General features: G+C 39.4%; 2 protein-coding genes across 2 annotated transcripts; both read right to left on the bottom strand.

Moving 5' to 3' along the window:
- Positions 1–619: 619 nt before the first annotated feature.
- tnni3k (TNNI3 interacting kinase) lies at positions 620–18,165 on the bottom strand. Its single transcript, XM_084723002.1, has 25 exons — positions 17,859–18,165; positions 17,466–17,574; positions 17,239–17,324; positions 16,841–16,938; positions 16,002–16,112; positions 14,966–15,064; positions 14,715–14,853; positions 14,020–14,164; positions 13,830–13,934; positions 13,583–13,677; positions 12,715–12,864; positions 12,545–12,628; positions 12,397–12,453; positions 11,391–11,483; positions 11,240–11,297; positions 10,940–11,134; positions 9,239–9,343; positions 9,095–9,147; positions 7,986–8,038; positions 7,322–7,454; positions 6,439–6,548; positions 4,004–4,063; positions 3,716–3,885; positions 1,956–2,035; positions 620–1,026 (listed from the first exon to the last, which is right to left on the bottom strand). The coding sequence occupies exons 1-25, from the start codon at positions 17,896–17,898 to the stop codon at positions 947–949; spliced, it is 2,508 nt and encodes an 835-aa protein (XP_084579128.1). The 5' UTR covers positions 17,899–18,165; the 3' UTR covers positions 620–946.
- Positions 18,166–19,306: 1,141 nt separating this feature from the next.
- Positions 19,307–23,402, bottom strand: fpgt (fucose-1-phosphate guanylyltransferase). The gene is made up of 4 exons (XM_084723001.1): positions 23,132–23,402; positions 22,824–22,991; positions 22,559–22,651; positions 19,307–21,092 (listed from the first exon to the last, which is right to left on the bottom strand). The coding sequence occupies exons 1-4, from the start codon at positions 23,205–23,207 to the stop codon at positions 19,687–19,689; spliced, it is 1,743 nt and encodes a 580-aa protein (XP_084579127.1). The 5' UTR covers positions 23,208–23,402; the 3' UTR covers positions 19,307–19,686.
- Between the last annotated feature and the right edge of the window lie 55 nt (positions 23,403–23,457).

The following is a 23,457-nucleotide window of genomic DNA, read 5'->3' as shown; positions in this document are numbered from 1 at the left end:
AAGTTGAAAATTGTATGTTTTATGTTTATTGAAGGTTGACAAATACTGTTTCCAGTTTGCAACCTCTACTTCTTCTACGCTGCTTATTACAGTGATGCACAACATAACCTATACTGCCAACTTTTGACAAAATTATGCTGCATCCTAGTTTGCGTCAAGTTTTCTTGACAGTTAGATGGAAACACAGCTAATGACATTTTTTGTCTATTAGGGCTTTCAGATAATTATTTGTCTATATGACTTATAGACAAAAACAGCAAAACTAACTTAAGGTAAAACATAATTTATTCATCATTAGGCTGCTAATTTGTTAAATTAAACAGTAGTAACATAGTGACATGTCAGATCTAGGCACTGATTTGTGATTATTGCTGCTATCACTACCTCTTATTAAAAATATATATACTAAATATATATTTGTACTGCCTTTTCACCTGGTTTCTGTGGCTAGTGTGGGTTTGTGAAGCTTCATCTGTTCATCTGATATCTGTCAGTGACTGAAACCCTGTGTGATTTGGCCAAAAAATAAAAATGTTGAGATGGATGGTGACTTTATGCTCTTTTCTTTTCCTTCAGTGAAGACGTGTACAATGAATTAACACACATTGTCACAGCTCACACAGCTTGTTTTTCAGATTTATGCAAACCATGTGCACAAAAACAAATTTTGCTTGTCACGCATACAGTATTTACAAGATCTGAATGGCTCAACAAAGTCTTAAAAAAACTGTTTACATAATATTTCTAACAACTAAAGTTAATGTAACACAAGACTAGATTTTGGGAACTAAGAGTGTAGCGTAAACAACACATCCATATACAGTATGTTACAACTAAATGTATAGTTCACAATATCTACTGCTTCTACCATCTGTTTGTATAGTTTTACTTCAAATGAATTGTCAAAAACGGGCATGAATTATTAAGGTAATAATAAAGAGTGGTTTTAGTTGCTGTCCTCGAAGCTGCCACTGCTGCTGAAAGACGAGCAGAATCTCATGGTGCTCATGGGATCAGACACGTAGCCTGAAAAAGAGACAAATCGATGACAACTAACTCACCATTTATGATCACTTTCATTTGTGAATTATAATATTACTGTTATTGACACTGTAATATTGTCATTGTAAATTAAGTCCATCGAAAGACCCAAACCAATAATAACTTGCTCCCATTTAGAAGACTGAATACTGAGTCAGTCCCACATATATCGTCCTGCTGCCAAAAATATTCACTAGACAACCAAATGTGTATTGATCCCTCACTAAAAATAGTCCTCAACAAACGCACCTTTTACACCTGTTTGAGTTTGTTTGCTAAAAACTACATTGCTGAAATTACTGATTCTTCTTTTTTTTTTTTAAATGAACCTGTGTATTTGTGACTGTATGTATGAGGCTGAGTGAGAGCCACAGGCAGGGTACAGAAGTCAAAAAATGTGTTAGTTTTGTTCTTTTCATGGGATTTATTGACAATAAATACTTACTGTTGTTTTTAAAAAAAAAAAAAAAAAAAAGTTTAAAACTGAAAAAGTGAATATTATGAAAAAAAAATCACAAAAGTCAACATTTCATAAGAACAAGTCTTCAAAAGCAGCTAGAATCTGAACTGATCCCAACACCAGTACTTAGAGTTTAAAAAAAAATACTGTCACTACAGTATCTATGATGGCGTATTAGGGCCATTGATGGTAAAAAAAAAAAAAATTAAAAAAAATGTTGTTAACTATTAGTTATAAGTTGCCCTGGCCTTTTTTTCATGTAAATTTATGACTTAAATCTCAGAGACTTTATAATTCTTTCCATGCAAATTTATGACTTTTTATAATATCAAAGATATTCAAGGTTTTTTTTTATTTTTACAACTATAATCTTGGAAATTTGTGCTTTTCTAAACCTACAATTGTTCTAATATTCCATTGTAAGTATTAGTGCACATTTTTTCTGCAAACAAACCATTTCGATCAATAGGCGAAAACTGCATGTTCCTTCTGAGCTCCTCCAGTGAAAGCCCTCCAGATGCACGCCGCCGCTCACTATAAAATAAAATAAATGAAATCAACTCTTCATCTTTAATCCACTGAAAAACACTGGTCCAGAAATATATACTGCTTCATTTACATGGAGAAAGACAGATGAGATGGATTCAGATAGAAGCAGAAGACATTCAATACGTAACGTCCGACCTAATACCAGGCTGCTCTCACTTTCTCTGCAGGAGTCCAAGATACAAAATTGACGACAGGTTTGATGGGATCTGCACACCGCTTCAGAAAATTAGTAATTTTTAGTAATAATCATTGATTTGTGAAAGTTAAACATTCTTTTTTGGGATATAAACATCCAGAAAGGTCTTGTCTAACTTCAGATGGAGCACCAGGAAATTATTGGCACACCACATTCAGCCAACCTGCTGTTTCTGGGTTCATAGTGACTGTTACCAGGCTGCGACTCCTCTGACACACACACACACACACACACACACACACAGTACCAAGACTCAAAGTCCTGCATCTAATAGAGGCCTTCCTCCTCGGTCAGAATGCCATGCATGTTTTATTGCATTTGCTTTCCTTTGTTTCCTGTTTCGTATCCGAGCAACTCCAATCCTCACTGTTGCAGTAAGTATCTTAACTGGCACAACAGTTATCCAGGCTGAGTCGTCTCTACAAATTAGAACAAGCCCAGACATGATATTTGTGTAATTCCTGTTAGCAGAGCCCAAAACATTTAATTGAACTGCCCCACGGAGGAAAACAACCTCAGATTTCTCTGTTAAAGCTTTTTAAAATATTTTTTGAGGCAATCTTAAGGCTTATCCACATGGTAACTGAAGAGAAGATTAGCCAAATAAATTATTTTGAGGAATTCCCTCTCCAATGATCTGGCTGCAGAGACAAAACATACAAACATTTTCAACCAATCAAAGCTCTGAGAAAAGATATCAGAAAGAGAATTCAGTCGTCATCTTCAGTTACATCAGTACATTAGAGACTTAAAGGATCAGTCATCAGTCATGGATATTACTGACTTCACTGTATGATAATGAAACTTTGGGAAGTTATGTGGGTCATTGCTACCAGTAGGTTCCAGCATTTCCAATTTCCAGTTGAGCTGATTGCTTGTGAGTGTAAGTTACTGACTGACTTGCAACTTGTAGCACTCAAGTGCTGCAGAAATTATTTTTCGGAATCAAAGCTAGTGCTGCATTTTGGTGGACAACTTGGCAGTTTAATGTGAACTACAACAGAAACTAGAAACTACAACAGAAGTTTTGGGAAAAATGGATTTGTCAGGCCTCCAGGACAGATAAACAGATAAACTGATATCTGCAAACAAGTGAATTTGGTGCACCAGGTGCACCATGTTCTGGCTCAGAGATAAAAACTAACCCCTGGTATTCAGTGTATGACACAGGCAATATATTGATTGATTTATATACATTTTGACGGTATTTAGAGATAAGTTCTCATTACTTTGTTTCTTATTTTATAATCTGCCCTGACTAAGAGGCTCCAGTTGGTAATTTTGTGGCGATTAAGAAACAAAGTTTCTTTTGTTCTTGTTGGCAACTTAATAAACTAGAAAGACTCAACAACAGGGATATTAAAGCATTTGTTATTCTATGAGTATGAATTAAGCCATTGTACAATAAATTATCCTAAAGTACCCTCTGGACCATCACACGTCGGTGGAGGTGCATAAGTTTCTCTTACCTCTGAGTCCAGAAGGCGTAGGCTCGAGTATTGAGAGCATACTCAAGTTCAAAACGGGAACGCAGGGCCGCCACGTGGCTCCGGCCGGGTCCTCCTCGGCCGAGCAGACAGTCCGAGGAGGAGGAGGGGGACAGGGAGCCACTGCTGTTACTGGAGGCTGGAGACATCAGCTGCCACACAAACACACACCAGCAGAAATATTGCAAAGTCGAGAGGATTTAATTATCATAACATACAGTATATGTCGTGAACAGAATGATATTTAGGAATATGTAGGATATTATATACCTCAACATTGCACAAGCATTCCTCCAGGCTGGACACTACTTCAGAGAACTCAGGCCTGTCCTACAGTGGAAAAAGCAAACTGTGATTATTATTTTTGCTTCACTGCTGAACAATCAAATGCATCAGGGACTGACACGTGTATTATTCTCTCAAACACTGTCCAGTCCTGTATGTTGAGCTTGTTTTAGTCCACCCACACATGAAGCAAAGGTGAACTCAGCTTCAAAAGCAGTCCTCAGATCTCCTCCCTCACTGTAACAGAACAAACACTGCATCCCCGGAGTGGAGCTGTTCAATTATACATCACATCCTCAGATACAGGCCAAGGCCTTTCTATGTAGTGTGGACTGCTTTACTACAGGGCAACACAGCACAAGAATATTAAGACCACACAGTAAAAACGAAAACATGATAACATGACAAACTTCCTCTTATTTTTATTTTGACACTTTTCTCCTGATGTTTTGTACACATTATTTGGCAGTAATCAAATAATTACTGCTCCATCGAATTAGAATCACCGCCTCACTGTTGTATCTATATCTGTCCAAACTTCTGGATATAAAATGAAATTTTGTTATAATCAACATGTGAATTCTGGAGTTACAGCCAAAAACATGTTTTGTGAGGTTACTGTGACCTTTGACCAATAACTTCTATTCAGTTCATCCTTTTGGATGTTTGTACCAAATTTGAAAAAAATTCCTTCCAGTGACTTTTGACCTCCAAATTCTAACTCCTTGATTCCACTTCGCACAGCTGTGACATGTTCTTGCTGCACTGCAGCCACCGGATCTGATCGCGGCTATTTTAGACCAGACTTTTGATTACTCCAGAAGCGCTCGGCACACCCCAGAAGCAGCTCTTGACTGTGCTTGACAGATAATACGCAGCAAGTCTAATTTTGGTGGAAGTAACGTCAAGCTGTACAGACCAGATCTAGCGGGCAGGAAGTCAGACAGAGAAACAACATAGAGCCAGTTAATTTTCAAAATAAAACACCATGTGCAGCCTCACTGTTTAACTACATAGCCTACGTACCCATGGTGGAAGCACAAAAATAAGGAAAAATGACCAAACCAACAAAATCTTAGCAAGTCAACATGATCAGACACTCTGCTTCTGAAACACTGCTGGTGAGACATGAGGCTATGTGCAGAACGGATCAGAACCACATCACAGATGAATCAAGGCATAACCAGTTTATTCTTTAGTTCAAGTGGACTTTTTTTTTTTTTAAGATTATTTTTTGAGCTTTTGCCTTTATTAATATAGGACAGCTGAAGATATGATAGGAAAGGGGGAGAGAGAGAGGGGATGACATGCAGCAAATGTGCCGCAGGAGGGAATCAACAGCCGCTGCAGAGGACTGATAGCATCAACACATAGTGCACACACCCTACCAACTGAGCTATGGGGGTGCCCCAGTTCAAGTGGACATTTGTGCCAAATGTGAAGAAATTCCATCAAGGCGCTCTTGAGATATACACTTCACAAGGATGGGATGGACATGAGGTCACAGTGCCTTTTGACCATCAAAATCTAATCAATTAATTCTTGAGTTAACCTGGGTTTGGAGAAATTCCCTCAAGGTGTTCTTGAGATATTGTGTTAACAAGAATGAGACAGATGGATGGAGAACCTGAAAACATGCTGCCTCCAGCCACTGCTGTCCCCGATACGTAGGCATAAAAAACACTCCAATGCAACAGCATTCGTTCTCTCGGGCTTTAATAAATTCATTTTACAATACAAACCCTGTAAACACAGTGCAGCGTGTCCCATTTTTAAACCCCACAGGAGCTGCTGTACGGTACAGGTGAGGCACCATGAGAGATGCGTGCACATGAAACTTTGTGACAGCCTGTTAACTTCACACGCTTGTTTAAAAAAAAGTGTGCCAGGACGTGAGGGAGCGAGCAACTTGTTGGCAAACAGGAAGGAGCTGCACCACAGTGGGAGAAATGTGCCAACATGCTCGGCCGTGTTATAATGTGTCTTAATGAGGCAGAGAAAAAACAACGCCTGGTTAATTATGAGCATCCCAGTGCTGAGGGAGGCCCATCCAGGTCATGTGTTGCTCCTAAATGTGAACAGCCATGCAATAATGTATCATCTAGGGACGCGGCGGTGCCATTCATTACTGCTGCACGTGTTTGGAAGAGAGCTGACTCAGCATCAATTACTACTCTGAGCTTCAGTTTGTCTAAATAGCTAATGACATGGAGGGATTATGGGGAGATCGCTTTACAGTTTGACACTACAGAGCAGTTCCTATTTGAGTATATAAGCTGAACAGTACAGCACACTGACGATATAAACTACATTCTGTAGCATTTAAAATATATTGTAAATCGATTGAGAACAGGTTATTATTCCCGTGACTATTTCTGATAATCAGAGCTCAAATGAAATTCAGGAATTTGGTCATTTACCTCTGGGCAGGCGTACCAGCCTCTCATCAGAAGTGCAGAAATGGGTTTGGGGATGGAGTAGCCAATAGGAGGCCGGATGTGATGGTAGGCCATGTCTGCTGCTGCAGCAGCTGAGGACACAGAAAACATCTGAAAATTAGGTTATGTGATGCAATAGATTTTGTTTGGTTTTTGTGCACTATTGGATTTTATTGTAATATTTTGTATGTATTTCAATACGTTTCATGTCATTGTAAATTTAAAAAAAAAACAACATAGATGTCAGGATCTGTTGGTAAACCACTTTGCTCCAGACAAAAATATTTCAATAACCATGACATTGATTATCATGAGATTTTGTACGCCCATAGTTGTCAGACAATGTAACCTTGTGACAAACTCCCTGACCTGAGCTTGATATTTGTGTCACCACCTGATACACATTCTCAATGACTTGCACTGGGTCATTTCATCACTGTCTGCATAAGCAAGCAAAACCGTAATGTATAAAGTTGTTTATAAATCAATAAATAATTTAACATCTTAACCAATATTTGGGCGAAGTGGACAGTAAAAGAGACATTAGGTGTCTTTTGACTTGTCACAGTAATTAAAGTACAGGTGTAATTAATAACAATGGCTCCATTCCATTCAGGGGTCTCAGTAAGTCCTGACAGTGAGCCAGCGTGTACAATACTATCACCATAATACTGAAGCAGCTAAATGGAATTCAACCATCATGCTTTTCAATAATTTGCATCTGTGTTTTTCCTCCTGTGATGTGTCAAAATGTCTTAATTTAACAGTTGTATTGTGTCGTAGGCCTCCCCACTGGTTTGAACTCTATATGCACACCTAATATCACCATCTGTGCAAGTGCATGAATGATGGGAAGAAAAAGTACCAGGTTTCAAGTGAGCGAAAGGAATTTCTCCAGTAAGCAGCTCCCAGAGACAGAGGGCGTAGCTGAACATGTCGGCCTTCACTGAGTAGCGAGTGCACTGAGTGAACACCTCAGGAGCCATCCAACGCAGGTTCTACACAAACACACACGTATATATATATATACACATGCACAAAAATATGCATACATGAATAATGGGTCATAACACTGTGGTGATTTCAAAACATCAGGGCATCATACACACACACACACACACACACACACACACACACACACACAAATAAGGCCCAATTACTGACATAAACACTGTGTCCCAGCAAGGGCAAGTAGTTCCTCACAACAGGCAGTTCCCAAGAGACGTAACACACTTAACACCAAACTGCAGGCCAAGCACTCTGGTAGTGATGAGTCAGCACATTGAGACAAAATCTGCATGGAGGCAGTTTTTTTTTTTTTTTAGCTGGTGGGTAATTGATGGCAGCAGCCAGCAGAAGCTCTGGCTTCAACTCCCACAAAATAACAGCAAATGCTTTAATAGAAAGTGCCTCTTTCTTTCAGGGATGCTGCAGATGGTATGAGAGGATTTGGCAAAAAACAGAAAAACTCTTTCCAAAAGGTTCTGTACGCGTCATCAGATAAATCAAAAAGAGGAAACAGCACTGACCCCCGGCTGCTTGGTCATGTTATCCTCGTCCACAGATTGTAGAAATCTAGATTCTGCAGAGGAGGGGAGAACAACAATGAACATCCACTGGCAGTTCAATTGTCCAGCTGTACTTATTATTTTAAACTATATCAAAATATTGGCAAAACTAGTTTATGCTTACATTGAACTACATGGTGATGTCAGAAGAAAACAAAACCACGGGCTATCTGGGCAGAGGACGGAAGTTTCCCTTTCCTATTTTCTTCTTATTCTTTGTTATTTTTTAAACAAATTGGCCTTTGATTTAAAAGGGATAGTTCAGATTATTCGATGTGGAGTTGTATGAGGTACTAATCAATAGTCGGTGTATTACCTACAGTAGCCAGGTGGCACAACACCAGTTTGGAAAAGCAGAGAGGATTACTGGTGGAGGAAGCCAAGCAATGTACTGCTGTGGACAGGGTCAGCAGAAAAATGTATTTTACCCACAATGAAAATCGCTATCAGTTTATGCGCACCCTATATTTGCAATATTGTCACTGCTTTATTTTTCCATCAGAGAGCCTTTTCCAACAGGAAACCGCTGTTAAATGAACCAAATGTCACTCTCTCCAAACCAACCAAACTCCACTAGCGATTTAAAAGGTTAGTTCTGATTCACTGAGTCACACATTGAGACAAAAAAAAGATAACTGATCAAGGCAGAGGTAGACCCGCAACTCCTGTGTTCTGGAAGGCAAAATGAGAAACCAAATGTTTTTGCAAAACAAGTCTGGTTTAACAAGAGAATGATATTTGGCTAATATAACACCCATCTGAAAAGGCTGCCTGCCGTGACAGCAAAGTGGTGAAAATATTCTAAATATAGCATACATGTAAAGTGTAAAGTGGATAATTAATTACTTAGCTTCCAGATTTCAGATCTTCTGCTTCTCCAAACTGGGCCAAAGTGAGCAAAGGTGAGTTTTATTTGAAGTGAAGTCAACAAATTCTATTACAAATGGAAAGTTGTTTGTTTTATCAAAGGGTACGTAGTTTCACTTTAAATTTAATTCATTGATTCAATGTTATAAGCTGAGCTTTAGTTTTCTTGTACTGCACAGGAAACACTGAAAAATGTCTCTTACCCCCAAAATCAGCCACCACAGCGTGTCCATCCTCATACAGCAGAATATTGTGACTGCAGGAACACATGTATTATTAGTAATGATAACAGTTATTTCAGCCTGCCAATATCCTCCCACCGCATGTGCTTCTGCTGTGGCACCCACCTGTTGAGGTCCCTGTGGATGATAGGCTGGGTGAGATTGTGCAGGTACTCCATGCCCTTGGCCACGTCGATGGCAATGATGAGCTTGGACTGCAGGTCGATCAGCCTGTCCATTGACACATCATTAAAGCAGCAGCCACTTAGCGCCAGATCAATGGTCCCTGCCAATCACACACAGCACTTTACACAGATCAATAGGACAGTCTATAAAGACAGCACCTGGCCGCACAGTTAACGGGACACTTTATCTGGATCAATGGCGATCCCGGACGCTTCCAAGGAGGATAATGAGACCTGAAACAGTCATCTGTGCTGTGCAAACATGTCTTTGTCAAACACTGAGGAACTCCTTAAAGGTAGTGTGAGCTCTTTGTAGATCTCAACATCAGGATTTAATCAAAGCGTGAGGGATCAAATGAATTGATGTCAACACACTTCACCGATCTGGAGTTGCCAGAACTTCTACTAGGGCTTTTAAGCTTCCTTTTCTTAATTCCCTACACCAAGGAGTTTATGTTTACTGTGCCATTTGTCTGTTTGTTTGTAAGGAGGGTTATAGAAAGACTATTGGTCCAATTTTCATGAAACGTGGTGGATGGGTGCAGCTAATTTTTGTAGAACGTCCAAATCACAGAGCAGATTCACAAATTATTTGACACTTTTGTTAATATTGTAAGATTGGGCACTTGACCTTGGTGGAAAAAAATGCCATATATCTACAAATCCAGTGGGTGGTAGTAAAGTTCAGTAGTGACACAATAGCCAAATGCAGCAACTGTGACTCTATACCACAATCGACATTCATGGGTACAAGTGATCCTCTGGAGTTTCCTACATATGTAGTTAGTATAGAGCACAGTGGTTTCATGGGGAGCCAGTAACATCGTCCCAATTGTAGCAAAGTTATTTCCTTAAAACAGTGTGGCTATGGAAACATAAATACACATTATCATCCAACTAATAATAATACACACAATCATGCAACTAACTACCCAGTTATGAATTGTCTGCAATAAACTCCACCAGAGATATTAAGGAAAAATGTTCACACTTCACACTTTACAAGAGCAAGTAAGAATATTGACTGACTGATATTGACTTTCAAATTTCATCAAAATTGTTGTTGAGTTAATTGATTTCATTTTCTGTCCACTGACAATGAGATTAATTGGCTATTTGTTTCAGGACTAATCCGTTCAGTCTGTTGTGTATGTGAATAATTTCTGAATCTCTGGTTCTCTATATACATGTCATTTTACTCCTTTTGATAATGAAATCAATTAATTATGAAGCACTGCTCTGTATACCCCCTCTTATATTGCTGTGTTTTCATTTGCATGCATAATGTGTCATTGTAACATCTTTTTGTTGCTGTTGTGGTTGTTGTTTCTTTAGATTGTTTTCTTTTTTGTATGTCTATCTTAAATGTAAAGGTAAAAAAAACCCAATACTGTTGTGTTTGATTGCATGACTGTGTACAATGGAATCAATTTCAGTCTGATGTTAGCTGGCCATTATTTCAATCATGCGAAGTCTTAAATATGGCTGCTCTTTTTGTGGATTGTAAGTGCTTGAAGGTGATAACTCCATGCAAATATCACAGTGAAGTTAAGTTTAGTTTAGTAGCTTATGTGTGTCAGTGGGAACTGGATGAGAGTTATTACAGGTAGTATAATATGCTGTAACCTCGACACTTCCTCACCTCTTCTGCTCGTGAAGCAGAGAGAACAAAGAGCCTCCAGAGACATACTGGGTTACAATGGCAAACTGGCTGGGGTCATCCAAACAAGCCCCCACAAACTGGATGATACAGGGGTGGTTGAGGCGACACAGGATGGAGACCTCCCTGCAGAACATGTCCACGTCTGACTTCGAGCAGTACGTGTTGGCTCGATAGCTACAAACATCAGAGGACATTGAAGAACTGGACATTGAAGTTTACCTCTTATCAGATGAGAAACAAAATATCATCTTTGTAGAGGTTTGTTAAATGGATGAGTACCGTTTTATGGCAACAATTTTGTTTCTGCATTTGCCTTTGTAGACTCTTCCAAAGGATCCTGGGTGTAAAAGAGATTTGATGCTCAATAACATTAACTGATTATCTGAAGCACATAAATTGAAGAGAAAACAGATGAAGGGAGTCCAGTTACCTGATCCGATGATCTCATTAAACTCCAGTTCAGACAGCTGAAGGTGGAATTGAGATGGGAGGGTGGCCCTGAGCAGGAGAACTTCTGCTTTCTCTGAAAGTTGAGAGCAACATTTTCAGGAAACATTATCTCAGTCTGTGGATCCTCCTCCATCCAGCTTATGCTTCACTCAATAAAATATAGTGGCCAAAACTGAATGGGAAAAGTAGCATTTTATTGTTACTCTTGCGTGTTGTGTCCCATCAGGATTTTTCTTAGAGAGCTCAATCTAAGAAAAATCCTGATGGGACACAACACGCAAGAGTCCTGCAGGACGAGGGGAGGCGGACTGATGATGCTTTGTGCACAAACTCAGTCAAAGTTGATGGACAATGCCTCCCAGATGTCAGACTTTTTATGTGAAGATGTCAACCATTTTATCATCATTATCATCATTAAACATTCTCTACAGAATTATTTCCTGGACATATACTTGTATATATTTTGTTTTGTATTTTATCAATTTTTATTCTGAATTTCATCATTTATTTGTATATATATATATATATATATGTATATATATATATATATATATATATATATATATATATATATATATATATATATATATATATATATATATATATATAGTTTGTGAAGGAACTACAATTTTCTTTTCATTTTGCAATATTGTGTTGTGTGTGTAATGATCATAAAAAGACTTTGATACCTTGATCAGGGTGTTCAGTGTAAGTACTTAAATAGATGTAAGCTTTGTGCACCACATTTGAATACAGTAAAAATCCTGTTTCCTTTAGTCTGGTTGTGGGCTCCTTTTTATCAAATAGCTACACAGAGGATTCCCTGTCTGAAAGACTTTAAATGTGGGTTTCATCCTCTTCAGATCAATATCACACAGCCACAGAGGAAGACAGATCTGTAGTTAAGGAACAGTGTGTGGTGTCATGTCAACTGACGGTGATGTGAATTGTGGGAAAATCTGCTGTGCTTCACTCCACCTCACTACCTTTAGTCATGCTTTTGATCTTTCCCAGAGGAGACGGCACAGAAACGTAAGACCCATCTGGAACAGAGCCGACATGTTCAGACACATTAACAGGGGGACGTGTGTGATTTTCAGTTCTGATAATAATTTCTAAAGGGGGGTCACTCACCCCCGCCTGGCTGGGAGTACTCATTGCAGGGGGACTCATCTGGACGTTTGTAGTGTTTCAGTAAGGTGACGATGGCATCGTGACCTGAGGGAGAAAAACAAAAGAGTGGAAAAATTAGTTTTCATCAGGTCTTTCATGACAGCTATAAATTAATCAACACATGAACAGACCTTTTTCATAAGCCCACATCAGGCACGTCTGCTCGTCCTTCTCCCCACTGGACCTGCTGGGGTCGCAGGCAACCAGGTTCATGTCTGCCCCGCCGTCCAGCAAGAACTGCACCAGGCGTATGTGGCCATGAAAACAGGCACTGTGTAGGGCTAAACAGAGTTGTCAGGGACCTTAATTGCTGATGACAAACACACAATTACGATTAAAAAAGCAGAGGTTCTGGGGCACCCCTGTAACTCAGTTGGTAGAGCATGCACCCCATGTACTGACACTGTCAGTCCTCTGCAGTGGCCACAGGTTGGACTCCTGCCTTTGGCCCTTTGCTGTGGGCAAAAACCCAAAAAGTAACCTTTAAAAGTAACCTTTAAAAAAACAAGGCGGAGGTTGAGAGTAACTGCAGTGGCCACGAAAACCAGGAAAGGCCCTCTGTCGTGCCAGTGCTTTGTTTGTCCATTCTGGGCTACTGTATAATCATGGTGACCTCCATGAAAGAGGACGTACACCCTCCGCAAATACACGGTTCATTCTAACAAAAATACAATGATTCCTATTTTGAGGTGATTACACACTAATGAAAACATGCATATGAATATTATATTCAATTTCTGACATATTCTTCCAATAAATCCCCCTACATCTAACACACTGGGCCTTTAATAACAACAGTAATAAATATTCATAAGACTCCCTCAGGTTCTTGACAGGTGTCATAACATGGTTATGATGGAGACATGTCAGTCTCATGCAAAATCCTTCAAATAAAGTGTTACCGTATAAAGAGTCATGAGGGCAGACTACTCAAGTAAAGTACAGATAATGTGCAGTACTTGGTTACTACCACTGGTTTTACAGGATGCAATGAGTCACCTGTGTGTCCGTCTCTGCCCTGATGGTTGATGCTCATGGCGTTCTGGCTCAACAAGAATTTCACCATCTCCAGGTTTTTACCGTAGGTGCACGCACTGTAACAGAAGACTCATTATCACCTCCGTGCAACATGAATCACACAGTAAAAGCAACACTCATAAATCAAACAACGTGTCAATGTAAAACATGGGCATGTGTTTGTGTTTCTGTTTTGCAGACTATAAATAAATACAGTGTGAGACAATACCTGTGAAGTGCTGTCTCGCTGAATATGTTCTCCTTTGACAGACTTTCTGTGCCAGCAAGCTGTATAATCTCCTTCATTGCCTCAAATTTTCCATTATAGCAGGCCCTGATGAAACATTCAATATAGCACTTCAGGTCCACTTCATCTCACCTACCAAAAATGTATAGAAGGCTGCTGACACTGAATTTACAAGTGTAATGGTGTGTCCCCATAGATGTTGACAGAATGAGGCTGTGCATCAAAGTTGCCCTGCAGGAGGAAGCGCACAATCTCATGGTGACCGAAGCGAGCACAGAAGTGGAGAGGAACGTGATCTTCATTGTCCTGGGCATTCACTGAGAGAGTGGAGCAGAAAAGTTTAAATTTAACTCTAGAATTATCTACTCTGTAGCTTTTTAATAGGAGAATCAGAAGGTTTAGCCAGTGAATCTGTTAAAGTAGGTTAAAGGCTGTTTCACAACCATAGATAAGTAAAGTATGAAATAAGCTATTTAATAATTCCCTTGACTCAATTTAGTCTTTAAGGGAAAATCTGACACTTTTTTTTTACAGAGATAGCTGGGTTCCCTTACTACAAAACCAGTGATGTCACTGGTGCAGGAAGAACTACCGTACCACAGGCGATTTCAGCTTGGATTTCTAGCCTCTGCCTCTGGATAACCAGGAGTGTGCTAGACGAGTATTTTGATACCTGATGATTTTGGCCTACAAAGTTATAGCTACAGGCTATTGTGGTGATAAACCATTTTCTTGGTCAATATAGTCGTAATTTTTTGCTTCAATTAACTGCATTTAACATCAATCCTGACTGGACATCCATATGAAAAAAGGCAGATTTTCCCCTTAACTAAAAGTGGGGGGAGCATTCTGAGTCTCAGGTCTTACCATTAGCTTTGCTGCCTTCCCCCATCAGCAGTTTGACGATGCCAATAAAACCTTTGGCTGCAGCCAGGTGCAGCGGCCGGTCACCTACTTCACCACTCGCATTTACATTTGCCCCAAACTTCAGCAGCAGCTTTGCCACCTGAAAAGGCAGATAGAAAGAAGAAACATATAAATTTAGATTATTCTGATTTCTCATTAGTTAATTTCCCTGACAGTTAGGAATGCAGAGGTGGTTGACACAAGCAATTTACCTGCTCATGGCTGTTATAAGAGGCAATATGCAGTGGCGTGAAAAACACAGCATCTTGAACATTTACATAAGCTCCATGCTGCAAGAGGATATCTGCTGCCTGGTGAGAAAAATAGGATGAAAGTCCAAAAATACTGAAGAGCATTAGTGACAGTCAAAAGGGGTAAAATGAGAGAAGGACGCTTTGGTTTTAATTTTGCATTTGAAGAATAAAGTCAAAATGTTGAGAATAAAGTAAAAAAAAAAACAAGAGTAAAGTCAAAAAGTTACAAGGATACAAGGGAAAAAAATGAATCAGAGCAGAATTATTATTATTATTTTTTTTTTTTACATTTTGATAAAAATGTCGAAATGTGCAAATGAATTAACTCCTCCTTTGAACTTTATTCTCAACTTTTTGTGTTTAATTTTGACATTTCCTCTTTATTCTCAAAATGCAAAGTAATAACAATAATAACAATAACAATAAAAATAATCTTCCTCCTCTTACAGTATGACAATTGTCAACTTTTAGACTTTATTCTGGACTTTTGCATTTTATTCTCAACTTTTTGAATTCATTCTCGACTTTTCAACATTATTTCAACTTAATTCTCAAAATTCAAACTAATAATAATCTTCTGATTTATTTTTCTTATGTTTGGCACTAATACTCAAAGTTTAACTTTTGGACGTTATTCCAAACTTTTAGACTTAATTCTTTTTTTGTACTTTATTCTCAACTTTTCAACTTTATTTTCAACATTTTAAAATTCAAAATAATATCTTCCTCCACTGCTCTATTTTTTTTCTTATGCCTGTCATCGATACTGAAAGTTGGATTTTAATTTTGCCCTTACTCTCGACTTTTAGACGTTATTCTAGAGTCAATTTACTTCTGAACATTTCAACTTTATTCTCAAAATGCCAAATTAATAAAAAAAAATTATTATTATATTATTATTATTATTCCTTACCCTAATACTCTTTCAAACAAAAGCAATGAAAAGTTCAAAGCTGTTGATCTTTTTCTTTACAGTTATTAGCTCAGCTCTCACCTCATGGTGCCCAGCCAGCGTGGCCACATGCAGGGCAGTGAGGGCACCGTAGCCCACCTGCTGCACATCTGAGCCTCCATGGAGAAGTGCAGTCAACAGCTCAGCATTATCCTGTGGTACAAAAATAGACACCCAAAGACCTTGAAGTATTACTACCAAACACTCACTTTAATTTTATACAGCCATGATTGTTCTGTCTGTATCACATCTTTGTTTAAACATGACAACACAGCACATCACACAAATGCAAATGGTGTAAGAAATAAAATGTAAACCTGGTGAGAGCAGAGGATGTGACATGTCTTTGTGCCCTAGTTCTTGGATTTCAATGTGTGGAAGCACAGGATGGACAAATATGTTATGTAAGGTCATTCTGATTATATGTCCATTATGAAGAATTATGAATGTATGTGTATATGAAAGGATCAAGTTCCTATGATTTCTGGATTAATAATGATGGATTTATAATTCTTTTCATGATTTAATGCATGTTGTGCTGAATGACAATTTGTTTCTCCACCTTATCTTATTTTATTTTACTGTGAATTTAAGAGATGAGCTTTTATGTTTGTTGTGTTTATGTGGTTGTTGTGTGTATAAGTGTCAATGTGTGTATGTGTGTGGACCCCAGGAAGAATAACCAATGCTTATGCTGGTGCTAATGAGGATCCTAATAAAGACAAGACAAGACACAGAGATGTAACTAATCGTGCTGGTTTTGTGTGTACTTGCACTCCACCATGTGGTAAAACATGGACAGCTCTTCACCACATAGCAAGACAAGTGAGACAAAGACAGAGATGCTAAATTTGCATTCATTGCTCTTTAATACTTGTCACCTTGTAAGCAGCCAGATGGAGTGCAGTGAATCCATTCCTGGACAGTCTGGAAGGACGCAGGCCTTTGAGCATCAGGGTGCGGATGTGAGCCTTGTTACCTGTTCACAAATATGTTATATTGTGAGCTGGTAAAATATGTCACTCAACAAAACATCATGTTTATTGTGACTGAAAGAACAGGTTGGAATAATATACAAAATCTAAGAAACAGGCAAACTGTAAACTGTTTATATTTTTCTTAATATAACAATAATTTTCAAATCTACTGCTTGCATTTATGTCTGACTTATGTTTAAGGTCATCTTCAAACAATGACATCAGTCAGTCCATACTAATCCTTCCTTCCACTGTCACATTTTGCCGAGGAGTTATTAATAGACTCCAGTAGTCATGCATACCTCCACATACGCAGCAGAGATGCAGCAGCGACAGCCCCTTCTCTGTTCTGTAGCTCACGTTCACCTTCTGAAAAGCCTCATCAGAGCTGAGCCACAGAAAATCAACATCGCCTGCTTGTCACAAATGAAACTCAACTGACGCAGAAAAGTAACACACGCATGATAAACACTCCTTGTCAAATTAAATGTGGCGACTCACACAGACTGAATTCCAGATTAAAAATCACCTGAAAGCAAGTTTGAGGTCCGCAAGCTCACTGTCTTTGAGCTGGAGGTCGTCTTCCAACTTCTCAACAATCACAGAGTACGACTCACCCACCTTCTTCTTCCACTCATCTTCACAACCACATCATCAGGGTAAAAAATTGAAATATACACATTATGCCTTTAAGTTTGTAGAAAACTGAGTCTTCATAATTGTATTTTACCCTGTATTTGAGCACTACTACATATAATTGTTAGTTTTGTACAAAGTGTCAGTGTGTGTGCTAGAGAGTGATGGCAGCTAACAATAAACACTCCCCCTCCAGGCTTTCCTTCTTCAATTCAAATCTCCTTCTCAGTCCAGTGGAAACATCTAACATCAAAATATTCTCACACAATCACAAACGAGCCATTACCTGTACACGTCTGAGTTGGTCTGGATTTGTAATTTCCCATTGATAAGGTCCTGCTCTTGTAATATCTGCTGTGTAGTTTGGTTTACTGGAGTAAAGCAGTAACACAATCTCTCACTCTGACACACAATTGCACAGGTCCAGATAAAGGGGGATCATGACTGTGGGCTAAAAATAAACACCTTTGAGTGGAATGCCTAACAACTACGACAACTGATCTCCCACTGAGGGCAAGCAAACGAGTATCGGTGTGACAGTGTGTGGGTGTGTGTGTGTACATTTACAGTAGAAAAACAAAGATGGGGATCAGCGCCCAGCACAGTGCCAGAAAGTCTAAACAGAGCCTGGTCGATGGACTAAGGTTGAAATATTTCAGTGGTTCCCAAACTTTTTCTGTCTGTCCTGCATTTTTCACAGCAGGCATGTTGACTTCAGCAGGAAAAGCACAGGTGGTGTAATATCATTAACAATGACTAAGTCCCAGTAATTACTGCAAGGTAGCAATTAATAGTGTTAATAATAAATGTCTGCTGTGCCTATTAAGAAAAATAAGGAAAACAAACTTTGACCTTAGCACTGATGTGATTGATTTCTTTTATTTTTGTTGCCCAACCCTCCAGGATTTACAAGACACCAAAAGTACAGTTGCAGGGTTAAAACATTTCCTTCACTTACAAAATTAAAAGTCTTCAGCAAAGGTCCCCCTTCTCTCCCATGCTTGACAAATAAAGCCTGGCACAAACAAACTTTCCTTCATAAAGTACAAATTTATAAGTTCAAAACCGTTCAGACAAAAGAAATCAACATAAATGGACATTTTAGTGAAAAGTACATCCCTTATGCCCTCAAAGACAGGACAGGAAAACATTCTCAATGTCACCAGCTCACAAAACAAATTATGTCCTCCTCTGGAGTGGTCTGTAAGGCTAATGGTAATATTCCTGAGCGTAACCATGCATGTAGAGATCTTTGTATTTTGTTTAAAGTAAAATATGCAGGATTTGTTGATTGTTGAGTCTCAATCCCTGGTTGTCAAATACTGACACCTTGGGTTGGTAAAGTGTACCGCGCACAGCAAAACGATGATAAAATAAATAAATGTGATCAGAAGGCAGGGTCCTGTATAGTGTGCCCTTAAATTATCCTTTTCTAGATTATGGCTATTCTTCATGAAACAGTAAGTTTGCAATTTTTATTTAGATAATATTCAATCAGTTCAATCAATATCAATGAACTGTATATCAAACACCATGTTTCTCTTTCTGCTGGTGTACCGTTTTATCTTTGATGCAGCCATATTAACACTTCGTCCTCTTAAAATGTTAAAACAGTGTCATTAGGATGAGATAATAAGCTTCTAGAAGACACCAAAAAGATATCAAGTCTTCATACTGCTGATAAACACTCAGAGTCCTGACACTTAGTTTACAACATGAAACCTCTCAAATAATCTCAATTACAAATAGTAATTTTTAATTTTACAGACAGCAAAAAAAAAAAAAAATCATATTGGAATTATTTTGACAGATACTGCAATATGATTCACAGTTAGTGAGAATGATAACTGTTGCATAAAAAAAACCCAACCTATAAATCATGATAATGTGTTATGTGTTGGTGTCTGTACCAAACAAACATGTTTGCTTTCATTTGGAGTTCAAGATCTGTAGAACAAGCTACCATAGAAAAAACTCTACAGTCCATCATTATAATGCTGTTTTGTCACACATTTTACTTTTATCAAAAAAATGCAGCTTCTGTCATTTGGATATTACACTTGGCCATATTGCAATTTCAATAATATCTCAATTGACTATACATCCCTACTTCTTCAATTCTTTGATTTTCTCTGTGTGATGTTTTCATATAGTCCCTTCCTGAACTTCAGCATCTCCTCCAGGTTCTTACACTGTAAGGCCTCCTGCATAGACATCAGCTTCATGTCTCTGGGGAGGGAGATCGTAGAGCCACTGAGGACGGCACGCAGCATCTCCAGAGACATTGAGAACGAGCTCTGTGAATCAGAGCAAACAGGAAACAAGCAAGCCTTCCACAGATTACAGCTGGATGCATCGCCGGAGAATCTCAAGCCTTCATCTTTCAGCCCCCAGTGGGACAGACACTCTGCGAGGCTGAAACCAAACAGCTTCAGCTCTTCCATGTATGCAGGAGCTTTCACGCCAAACTTCAAGTTGTCGTTTATCCCAAACACAACTGTCACAAATTTGGTTTGCTGCTTGCGATTCACACACAGTGAATGCATGAAGACTCCATCAGGCACCGAGAGGCCTGCACCGACCTGACAGCTGCTGACGATGGAGCCCTCACCTATGGAGACTCCTGCTCCCAGTCTGGAATACTCCAACACTGACCCGGCCCCGACAGAGCAGCTGGGATCGAGGACGCTGTACATAACGCAGCAACCAGAGGAGCCACCAGAGTTCTGCACGCTGAAGGCAGACGACAGGAGGCCCAACTCTCTCCTCAGCACCGCATCCTCAGTAAGGTGAAAAAGGTACTCGGACGTAGTTCCGATGTGATAAAACTTGGAGTTGTTCAGGACGATGACATTCAAGGGAGTCCCTTTTAGAAGATGGAAGATCTTCTGGCGCATTTCCACCAGGCTGCTCTCCTCTTTGGTGACATTCGCAGTGTTGTGCGTGTAATCTATCGTTGCTTTGGGTCCCAGTGCTTGGAGGAAGTCCCCGTATGCGTCTATCTCACAGTCCAGGGGCCCCAACTCTTTCAGCAGATTAAGGAGAGACTTGGCAGTGTCAAAGTTGACATAGTAGGTGCTGTCAGTGTAGACAAACTCAGTATCAGAGAGGGAAAAACAACCGCTCTGACTCTTACAAACAGCTCCCATATCTCGCATCTTAGTGATGCTCGGTTTATGCAAAAAGCGCAGGCAGGAAATGTTCTCTAATTCCGAGAACGTGGACTTTTCTTTCAAATCCAGCACAAACACTCCATGGGTCGTACCAATAGACAGCGGGGAGGGGTGGGCTAAAGCTGTAAAGCCTGGTTTGTCAAATCTGACACTCTCACCCTCTGCAATACTGTAGATCTCTATGTCATCTGCACAGGTCACCAGCACGCCGGGCTTCATCTGTGGCGGGAAATCCACGTACATGGCCAGTTTGAGCTCCAGCATTTGGTACAGAGGGTCGCCCAGCGGCATAGCAGTGAAGATCTTCCCCATGGCACTGGCACTGGGCAAACGTTGACTCCACCCTCCTGGAAGGATGAGGAGAGATATGTTAAAACGAGAAAGATCACATTTGATGTGAGCAATATTTTAAATGTCTGAGCGTTTGCAATTAATTCCTTAAAGGAGAAATATGTAAGACCCTGGTGTTCCAAAACAGACTACTGCAATCCAATAGCGAGGCGGAGCTATACACTGTATATTAAATAGGCTGAATCCCTATTTAATATACAAGTTATGGTTGAAGCAAGTTGTTTTTGCCTCGTCCCCTCCTTTCCAGACTTGAAGCTCAGACAGGTTGCCTGCAGGCTGCAGGGACACTGAACCTGAGCATTAGATGGCACAACATTGTTGTGTTTATAACCGTCAGTTGTCCATGTAAAGTTAAGCCCATTATCCCAAAAACAAAAGCCCGCTGCTCTGAAAACACACAATCTAGAGCTGGAGCACAGTGACTGCCTGCCAAACTCCCCTAATATAATGTTCAGTTTAACCGTTATAAACAGCTACTCTGTCTAAAATGGGCTTTTAAAATATTGTCATTTTTGAATATGTCAATAGACCTGTCACAATAATTATATTATCAACTTATCAAAGTCATTTTCATATATCATACAATATTACCTGTTGTGTTTACATGCATGTTTGTTTGCATAAGAATGTTACCAACATTTTAGCTAACACAATGCGAGAATAAACAGCTGGTTCTTCCTGACCACTACAAGCTGTCAATCTTGTCGCGCTGCTTCTGTTCTCTCATCGTCTGCTCTCTATATTTAAGTGTCACAGCCCCCTACACACACACATTATCATTATAATGAGAACCAGTTGAACGGAAGAGGACGTGTTTCTCAAGGCTAATTAGTGTTTTGCATGATGACTGCATTCCAGGTTGAAGCCCAATGACAGAGAAGAACTCATTACGTGAACACGCATTACATTAATGTGAACAAGCCAGTATGTTGACTTTGTTTAAAAATAGTTGCAACAGAATGTGGCAATACAAGTATAATGCCTGTTAAGGGATAAAGTCTCTTTAAAGCCCTTATGTTCAATATTTATTAAAGTGAAATTATTGTTAATAGAGCCAAATAGTCCATTTTCATTATTGGTTTGGTTTTGTAGCTTGACTGCTCTTATTTTTTAGAACATGTTAAAGTTTTTTTCACATTGTCATTTATCAAAATTCTTATGGAACATGATATTGTCCAACAAAAGTAGTTATGGTGACAGGCTTATCTGTCAAGGTTAAGTAGTTGATGACGATCTTCTGCTGCTGCAGCGAGCAGTGAGAACTGCAGAGGCAGAGTTTACTTGAGTAAGAATAAAGCTTGTAGGGAGTGTGTGAGCAGTTATTGACCTCATGTTAGACTGCTGCCATAAAAAAACACCTCAGTGGTAGTTCCTGCTTCAGTAGACGTCTCCAGGACCATCATCATGAATCATTTACAGTTTATTTAAATGTCAGCAACAAATGGTCATTGAAATCTCAAACCTGCATGAATGATGATGACTCTCAGTCTGCCCAGAGCTTTCCCATAGATGCCATCCAGCTGCTGCAGAGCGTACAGAGTGGAGCCCCCATTCCCTTGAAAACACAAGGGTATATTAGTATTAGTACTACTACTACTAATAATAATAATAATAACAATAATAATAATAATAATAATAATAATAATAATAATAATAATAATAATAATGATAATAATATGCTCAGCTGCAAACCCAGGAGGACAGTGAAATGAAACTGACTCACTCACCTATTTTAGATCCAGGCGGGTCTGAGAAGACCTTGTAGTGAACTCCGAGGGGAAGCTCTTTCCTGTCAACTTTCTCTCTGATCTGCAGCTCATAAGCTTCTCTCTGGCTCTCATCCACCGCAGTCACAACCACCACGTCCCAAAACTCACCAGGCTGCACCTCTCGGTCTGCAGGGAAAGAAAAAAAAACACAGCTGGTTGTTTACACAGAGTAAAATGAATACAGGCATGTTTTGTTTTTATTTTTTAGGATTATTATTATTTTTATCTAAATACACTTAATGATCTTCATGAAATTTAAAACTTACCTCGCAGGGAGTCAAATCTTTTCAGTTTTTCTCTTGTTGCAGTTTGTAATTTTGCGATATATTCCTCCTGACTCATACTGACGCTTCAAACGTTGATGAAATGTGCTCGCTGTGCTGTCAGAGGTAACAATGACTAACCACGGGTAGCAGACCCTCTTCTTCTTTTTGGGGAAGCTAGTAAACCTGTTTCAGAAAACTTGTTTTGGTCGAACATGTCAAACCGGTGTCGCTTTCAGTCGGTCCGCCTCTCGCTTCCGGGTACAGGCACGTGGTGACGTTGTGTTTACGTAGGGCGAGGAGTAAACTGAGCACGTCGTGCGTCGTGC

This window comes from Lutjanus erythropterus, chromosome 7 (assembly GCF_056507025.1).
Source record: "Lutjanus erythropterus isolate fLutEry1 chromosome 7, fLutEry1.hap2, whole genome shotgun sequence".
Lineage (NCBI taxonomy): Eukaryota > Metazoa > Chordata > Actinopteri > Lutjaniformes > Lutjanidae > Lutjanus > Lutjanus erythropterus.
Note: the sequence above shows the minus strand (reverse complement) of the source record. Positions and strands in the feature narration are given on the sequence as shown.